The following is an 8465-nucleotide window of genomic DNA, read 5'->3' as shown; positions in this document are numbered from 1 at the left end:
GAGGGACGGCCAGGTCTTGGTAGATTTGCAGTGGTCTGATACTCCTTCCATTTCAATATTATCGCTTGCACAGTGCTCCTTGGGATGTTTAAAGCTTGGGAAATCTTTTTGTATCCAAATCCGGCTTTAAACTTCTTCACAACAGTATCTCGGACCTGCCTGGTGTGTTCCTTGTTCTTCATGATGCTCTCTGCACTTTTAACGGATCTCTGAGACTATCACAGTGCAGGTGCATTTATACGGAGACTTGATTACACACAGGTGGATTGTATTTATCATCCTTAGTCATTTAGGTCAACATTGGATCATTCAGAGATCCTCACTGAACTTCTGGAGAGAGTTTGTTGCAATGAAAGTAAAGGGGCTGAATAATTTTGCACACCTATTTTTCAGTTTTTGATTTGTTAAAAAAGTTTGAAATATCCAATAAATGTCGTTCCACTTCATGATTGTGTCCCACTTGTTTTTGATTCTTCACAAAAAAATACAGTTTTATATCTTTATGTTTGAAGCCTGAAATGTGGCAAAAGGTCGCAAAGTTCAAGGGGGCCGAATACTTTCGCAAGGCACTGTATATTTAGATAATGAACCATATGATTTTTCTATTGTCTTAACGATGGAGGATTGGTATATTTCAAGATAATGGACGGGAAGATACCCATTGGGTATCCCACTGCACCCTCATATGACAGGTCTTGAAATATGAACCAAAAATACATTTACATGAATACTTCTGACAGCCAACTTTCTAACTCCACCCATTACTTTTGGACTGTTGCATTCCCAAAAGGTATGGATTATTGAACCTTTGTTAGTTTTACACTCTCCTTCTGCTGTAGAATTTGATCTCTTTTTAATACATTAGTTTACAAATTGCATGTATTTGACAATTTCTACATCGGTCAGTGCAAAATTGCTTTTTAATTCTGTCATGGAAATACATGTATGTCCTATTACCAAATAATTTATGATTTCAATACCTTATAGTTTTCCATGTTATTATCGGTGCATACTGAAAAGCTGTTCAATTATTGTTTTTTTGCTAGTGAGATTGGTTCTTGTAGAATCCGTTTCATTTTCTTCTATATCGTTATAGTGTTCTTAACTATGAAGTTGTTAATGTTCTTAGCTTTATCCTTTGAAAAATAGACAAGTGAAAAGATTCTGGGGGTGAGCATGCACATCTTCAACCCATTGTTCCTTTTTAGTGCATTTAACAATGTCTCAAGTAAAAGCCTTGGGTGGGGAGTTGATGCAATTCCAAGTCTGGGAGGTTAAAACCACCCTCAGATTTAGCAAGATGTAAAACTTTTCTTTTATTCTGAGTTCATGAGCTTGATTTCCTTGGACGATAGCCCTGTCAAGCTGTGCGATATCTTGAAGTGGGCCTTCTGTTTTGCTTATCCACTGAAAGTGACAATGAACAAACCAACCATGAAATGACTTCTCAGCCATTCTTTTCCATTCTCTGAATGTTTTTTGATCAAGTCTATTTTTATTAAAGCATTTCAAATAGTTAAAAAAACAAAACAACATTTGCACAATACTTTTTGCAATTTTAGTAAAATGTTTAAATTTGAGTAGAACGGGAAACAGAACCAAGAAAAGAAAATCGTAAAGAAAATTGAAGATACTGTTTAAAACACAGCAGACATTCAAATCAGACAGCAGTATTAGACTTTTCCCATTCTGGATTCTCTCGGTTTACATTTCAGAGCAAGCGTTTCTCCCCCCAAAATTTGCAAGACAAATTAAAGACAGAAATGTAAATCCCAGTCACCGCCCCCTATATACCCACCTATTACCTTACCACAGGAATAAAAAGACAATGAGAAGAATGAATTTAAGACGACCACACTCCGATGAGCCTTACTAAATGCCAAAGGTAATGAGAAACAATATTTTATTATCCAGCACAAACCCATACCCACCAGCACCAAACAGAAAGAACAGAGAAAGACATGTTAGAATCAAGGGAGGATCCGTTTTTTTTCCATTTCAGAGGCTCTCTTGTAGACATTGTATGTGGCTACATAGATAAGAGTCATTTTTTCCTCATTCAATATTGACCAGTTTTGGGAGGAAACAATGAAGGCATTAATATGTGAAGAGTCCAGCTTGACTTTAATTAAGCTCCAGGACACACTGCCTAGTGTCTACCTACCTGATAAGGCATAATGGGCCAGAATCAGTCATATAATATCAATATAGTCACATCATTTAAATGGGATTAACAAAGTCATGAAAAATAAAAGGACTTAGGGTTACCTCCTGACCTCGAGTGCTAGTCTACGTTCATTCTGATTTGAGAGACCTTGGTAACAGGCTTCAAAAGACTTCCCACACCTGCCACACAAAGACAGGACAACAAACAGGACGGTACATTTATCCCACATCCTCTCCCTACAGTCAGTCAAGTTGACCTTCTAAAAGACACCTGAAGTCAAGCAGTGTCACTTTGGATATCCTGCCTGTGTCCTGGTCTCCATGGCTCTGAGCCAGCGGTACATTACAAACCCCACTGACCTCCGGACAGACTGTGGAGTTGCAATGGGTTCAGGAGAATCAGACTCAACTCCATTTAGACACATTGTTTATGTCTTTACACAAACCACAGACTATGACATATAGGTCTCTTTTGGTGGAGATCATCCCCAGAGCAGAGCTATGTACTTCCAATAGAGATGTGGGGTTAGGGAGAGAGACAGGACATGCAACACAGATACGTATCATAGGAGAGAAACAACATGGAAATGATAGCCAAAGGGAGAAAAGTTACAGGCAATTGGTAGCCTTATCAATCTCAGTTCATATGTAACAGCTTGGCATAGCTGGACACTCAGACATTAAGCCATTGTAGGACTTTATCGATACAATTCCCCCATATACAAATATCTGAATTGCTAAAATAAAAAAAACAACAATCACATTAAAGCCATCCAGGATCTTCATCTGGCAAACCATTCACATTCCTAATGCATGCCATAAGAGTAGAAGATTCCTCAAGCTGCCTTCAAACTGGTATGTAACAGGGCATTCGGTTGTTCCCTGGTCAGCTCTTAAAGACTGCATTTATTAAGGTAACAACATTGGTGAGGGCAGCCGAGCTAGGCGAGAGCATGTCCAGACCAGTACAGTGACTGTCTGTGATGCCCTCTGTAATATTGCCCCCTATGGACCCTGGCCTGTGTTCGCAGGCTCTGGCCAAGGCCCTGTGACTTGAAGAATATGATGTAACCACGTTCAGTGGCATAGTCATGAGGTGTAGCACCAGCCAGCCCTTGGACAGCCTTGTATGCTAATGCATTGAAGATTCTCTCCTTTCTCCAACCATCCCTCACATGGAATGATCAATAGACAAGGTACATCTGCTGTATTTAGTGGTTCAGTGATTCACATCAATGCATTGAATCAGAAAAAAATTGCTGAAAAGAACAATGTCATAATTAAGTAAAACATTTAAAAGCTGCAGTTGCATCCCCAAACTGCACCTCTAGAAGCAAACCTGTCTGAAAATGACACCTTCCACCAGCCCAATGATATCCTCCGATATCACATCCGAATATCACAAGTCTCTACATCTCTGTCGCCTCTCTATACCCTGCTTTAATCACATTCAGCTTTATGTTTACATTCCCTCCATGTTCTGATAACCGAGGTCTGTTCTGATCCACCCCACAGTAGCTAAATGTGACAGATAGGGCTGTTTTCGGTTTTATTAATCCTGAGAGAGTGAATTAAAACAGTAAATAATCTTTATCAGACATCAGGAAAACAATTGATTTCATATGATACAAAGAAAAAAAATCTACATCTCAATACCTGTACAATTGCACACAGAAAGAACATGTATGCTTTGGAAATAAAAGCCTGTGCATTTTTTCTTATCATGTTTTGATTACAAAATAATAATTACATTGGCAAATTAGTCTCTTCTGCTGCAATGTCTCACATCCTGGCTTTGCATGGCAGCAAAAACCCATGTGACCTGCAGTCCTGTCTTCCTGCTCAGGAGGGCAGCACTTCAGAAAGGACAAACAGATGAAACACGCTAAAAAGGAGGAGAGGAGAGGCTGCATGACCACAATGCTGCTGCTCCCCTGCACTCCAGGAAAAAAGAAAAGAAAAAAGAACAACAGAAATCAGTAATTTTCTCTTCCCGTCATTGCCAAGAGCTTTCCTATAATATTCTCTGCTTACAGCTGTGTGAAGGACAGCTCGGCTGGCTCCCAGAGCAGTGGTGTTGATGTAGTCCATTAGGTCCTGGAACTGTACGTCTTGTCTATTGAAATCAGTTCTGTTGACAGTTAGTTTTGCAGATGGGTGGTTGCAATGAATGGTACAGGTAACTCTTTGGAGTGAAGTGTTCCCACTGTAGGCACTAAGAAGAACCAAGGCAAAGAGGGGCCCAGTGTCTCAACGTCTCATCTGACCCAACTGATAGTTCTCTCTGGGCTGGCGTTGGTTGCGCTGCTGCTGGGGCTGCTGGCCATTCGATTGCTGCCGTCTCCTCCTCTTTAACGTGCCTGCATGGAAGACACGAACACACTGCTCTCAACATCATAACACTCACACACATACCTGCTTGCATAAAATGAACCAGAGTTACACTTCTTCCAAACACATATGCTACGCTATACTATGCTACACTATACTATGCTACACTATAGTATACTATGCTACACTATACTATGCTACACTATACTATGCTACACTATAGTATACTATGCTACACTATACTATGCTACACTATACTATACTATGCTACACTATACTACACTATACTATGCCACACTATAGTATACTATGCTACACTATACTATGCTACACTATACTCTACTATGCTACACTATACTATGCTACACTATACTATGCTACACTATACTATACTATGCTACACTATACTATGCTACACTATACTACGCTACACTATACTATACTACACTATGAATATTTTCTTTCCCCCACATCTTCATTCTAGCTGGGGAGATATGTTCCCCCCCCAGTGTTGAGGCGTAACGTACCTGGCAGTGGCTTGGGTGGGGGCAGTTTGGGGTTGCTGCTGGGTGTGTGGACACTGCAGATCTTGATGAAACCAGCCATCAGCATGATGAGAGCAATGCCCATCAGCAACACTGCCCACCAGTGAGCCTGGAACACAGATTATGCAAAGTCATATTTTTTCCGTTTCTGACAACTTTCATATTGAAACTGGTAAGAACATTTTATAAATTGAGATGTATTTAGCTCCTGAAATAGTTTTAATGCAAACTGGAGTGACAGTTTCAGCAGTAGGGTGAACTAATATTCTGAACAACACAGGTAACTACAGTAGAACTAGGACATTGGCTGGGCCTGGGACACTAACCACTATCCACTCTGCGATGTTCTCGTAGAGCTCTGCGTTGAAGATGGCTTTCTTTAGCCTGGCCAGGGGGCCGTCTGCGTCCACCAGCCGGCACCTCATGAACACGTCGCAGTAACCCTTGAAGTCGTTGCAGGGGGAGCCTGGCTGCAGTGTGGTGATCTTCTTGCTGAAGAAGCGGGCCCACTTCTCGGAGCCCGTGCTGCTGCAGGTGTCGGGTTTCACTGCAGGGTGGGGGAGGAGACGGGGAACACCACTGTGAGGTCACTGCTAACAGGACAGTCCCAGTCTTTGTAGGGTCTTGGTGGTTTAAGATGCATGTCATATTGGGACGGATGGCCAATAATGAGCCGGTGATAGTGGTAACAGGTAAATAACAGACACTTACTTCTCTCCTGACAGCAGACGTGGCACAGCTCAGTCTCGTCTGTTCCCTCAATACTGGCACAGGTACACACTTCCAGACCATACTTCTCACAGATGGAGCCAGAGCAGCCCTGGTCGACAGAGACGTAGAGAGGGAAAGGGAAAAACAGGGTGAGTGTCAGCTATGCTCCATTGTCATGATTTAAAGCACTTCAACACACGTTTGGTCAGACAGCTAGACCATACCCCGTTGAGGCAGACTTGTGTCTCTCCATGGCAGGCGGTGAAGTTGGCTTTGGGTTCAGAGGTGGGGCACTGGGCAGTGCCTCCGTTACACATGCCCTGTTCAGCACACTCTGACTCCTCCCTACACTTATCATTGGAGCCCTTGAAGTTGCACGTCGGTGTACAGCACGGACCCTGGCTGGGACTGACAACACAGAACACACACCAAGTCAGCTTCAACTTCCTTTTTAATAAGGCAGAAACAGAAACAAGTTGAATACTATATTCAATAAATACTACAACAGTACTAACCGTAAAATCAACAACATTTTGTCGTACATTATTGGCCACTTACCTACAGATTTTGCCGGGCTTAAGTTTGCACTTGTTGCCGTCGGCCTCGTTGGCGTTGTAGCAGCACTCGTCTTTACACTGGTCACTGTAACCACAGTCACACTGCTCCCCTGCCTCCACCAGACCATTACCACAGATGGGCTGGCCAGACTCTGCACAAACACACACAGGAAGGAGTGATGAGATGCAGTAGAGGACACATAACCTTGGATGTCCATTTCAATGACAAGCGCACCCACACTTCCTTTGCATATGCAAAGATGGACGCCCGCAGGTGCATGTGCGGACACACACACACACACACACACACACACACACACACACACACACACCATCAGAAAGACGGGACTTACCCACAAAGCAGTTGCCCCTCTTCTTCTCCAAGACCTGGCTGATGTTCCTCACGCTGCAGATAGAGAACTTGTTGTTGTTGAGCTTGTCCCCTGACGTGGCCCGGGCGTACATGATGTAGTTCCCCTGCTCCTTCTTCTCCTGGGCCTTGGACTCTCCTGGGGTGCACTCTGTCCCAGAGTCATGCTGTCAAACCATAGGGAAGAGGTTCATAAGGAGCCAATGAGCATCCCTCTCCTCCCTCAGGAGGGCGTTAACATAGACTCCTCCACTACTGGGACTTTAAACCAAGACAGATCCTATGGTGACTATCTCAACAAAGTGATATACAACTGATTAGCATGTGCAGTATGATCTGGTTTGTGCTGTGCACTGAGATAAAAGACCAGACGAGAACCAGACAAGGCCCAGGACAGAATACTCACCGGAGAGCCAAAGTTGTGTCCAACCTCATGTGCGAAGGTGATGTGGGAGACCTTGGGGGGGACATGGGAGGCGTAGTTCTGCACCGTGATGATGCCGGTGTTCAGAGACTTCTTCTTCCCATCAGAGTACAACTTACTCTTCTCACAGATACCTCCGGAGCTCCCTAAGAACACAGTAAAACCACTCATCAAGATCACATAGAGTACACACCATGGAGGAGGATTCTCTTTCATACTGTATCCCACCCAACAAACTAACAGGACCATAGTGAGGATTTACATGGCATTGAGGATGTACTATTTCCAACTCTGACACAAGTGACAGTGAAATGATGTAACACTCTTATTGGAGTAAATTAAACCTGATACACTGCCTGGAGTGAATAAGCAGAGATCTTTGCTACTGTAGGGGAGCAGAGGGCATTTGGGCCCAGTGGCCACCCGTGTAGGTGAGACACAGAGACACAGACAGCAAAGCAGCCAGGTGGTGCTGAATATGCCCGCAGGGGGAGAGTGGCAGCTCGGGCACAGCAGGGGACCTGAAGGGCGCTGCGCCACAGTCACTGAGAATGCCAATTTAAACTTGCTCACTTACCCATTCTCAAAGAGAGAAATGCACTGTCTGGAACACACACATCGACAGACATCGCCAGCTAGCTGTAAAGTGCAAGTGTGGAGCATACTGACACTTAGATTTTTCTCAATCTATTTGGGAAACCTGATTTTGATTGAATAGTTTCATATTGTTTTTTAAGGCGAGTGTTTAAAGTCAGCTCAGATAGTTGGAGTGAGCAGTGGCAGACAGAGCTGAGTCAGAACAGCTTCTCTGTCCCACCCTACAGTACTATCAGATTCAGCTGGCACATTTACCGGTCTGCCTCTAGGCTCCCCCTGCACTATACACTCAACACTGCCCTGTCGGAGATCACAGAGTGTGTGTATATGTGTGTGTACGTGTGTGTGTGTGTGTGGGGGGGGGTGTACAGAGAGAGAGAGAGTGTAGGAGAGAGAAGTGGAAATCCCAGTTGCAGTAAGGTCCAATCTCTCCTACAACTGTGGACTAGAGGATTTCTATTTTCTAACTAGCCAGGCTAGGAGGACTGGGGCTCTGCTGGAATACCAGGCAGTGGCGACATCTTTATCTGAGAATAGCCTGTGTGCTCAGTCATAAGGAGGCCACACCTTTGACTACAACAGCTTTTAGACACACAGAGACATGAAACCAAAGCACTTTACAGTATAGGGACATATTTGTGTGTGTGTGTTGCGTGTATGAGGAATGCTTCCATTGAAGCCACTTATGAGTGTGATAATGGATCAAATCCATTAAGAAAACCATTACCCAGGCCTGACTGGTGTCTCTAGTAGCCGTCTGATCT

General features: G+C 43.6%; 1 protein-coding gene across 3 annotated transcripts in view; it reads right to left on the bottom strand.

The window, feature by feature from the left end:
* Positions 1 to 1475: 1475 nt before the first annotated feature.
* LOC135549149 (disintegrin and metalloproteinase domain-containing protein 10-like) overlaps positions 1476 to 8465 on the bottom strand; it is a 105411-nt gene continuing 98421 nt past the window's right edge. For 2 of the 3 annotated variants that reach the window (XM_064979197.1, XM_064979205.1), the window contains 8 exons: positions 7087 to 7250; positions 6664 to 6847; positions 6312 to 6462; positions 5978 to 6161; positions 5754 to 5862; positions 5369 to 5589; positions 5025 to 5151; positions 1476 to 4526 (listed from right to left, as the gene is read on the bottom strand). In XM_064979197.1, coding sequence (XP_064835269.1) covers positions 4417 to 4526; positions 5025 to 5151; positions 5369 to 5589; positions 5754 to 5862; positions 5978 to 6161; positions 6312 to 6462; positions 6664 to 6847; positions 7087 to 7250 — 1250 coding nt within the window. In that variant the 3' untranslated portion in view covers positions 1476 to 4416. The remainder of the gene's footprint in view (positions 4527 to 5024; positions 5152 to 5368; positions 5590 to 5753; positions 5863 to 5977; positions 6162 to 6311; positions 6463 to 6663; positions 6848 to 7086; positions 7251 to 8465) is intronic. The other variant, XR_010456950.1, reaches the window with a different exon arrangement.

Source organism: Oncorhynchus masou, chromosome 1 (assembly GCF_036934945.1).
Source record: "Oncorhynchus masou masou isolate Uvic2021 chromosome 1, UVic_Omas_1.1, whole genome shotgun sequence".
In the NCBI taxonomy this organism is placed as follows: domain Eukaryota; kingdom Metazoa; phylum Chordata; class Actinopteri; order Salmoniformes; family Salmonidae; genus Oncorhynchus; species Oncorhynchus masou.
This window is presented reverse-complemented; position numbering and strand designations above follow the sequence as displayed.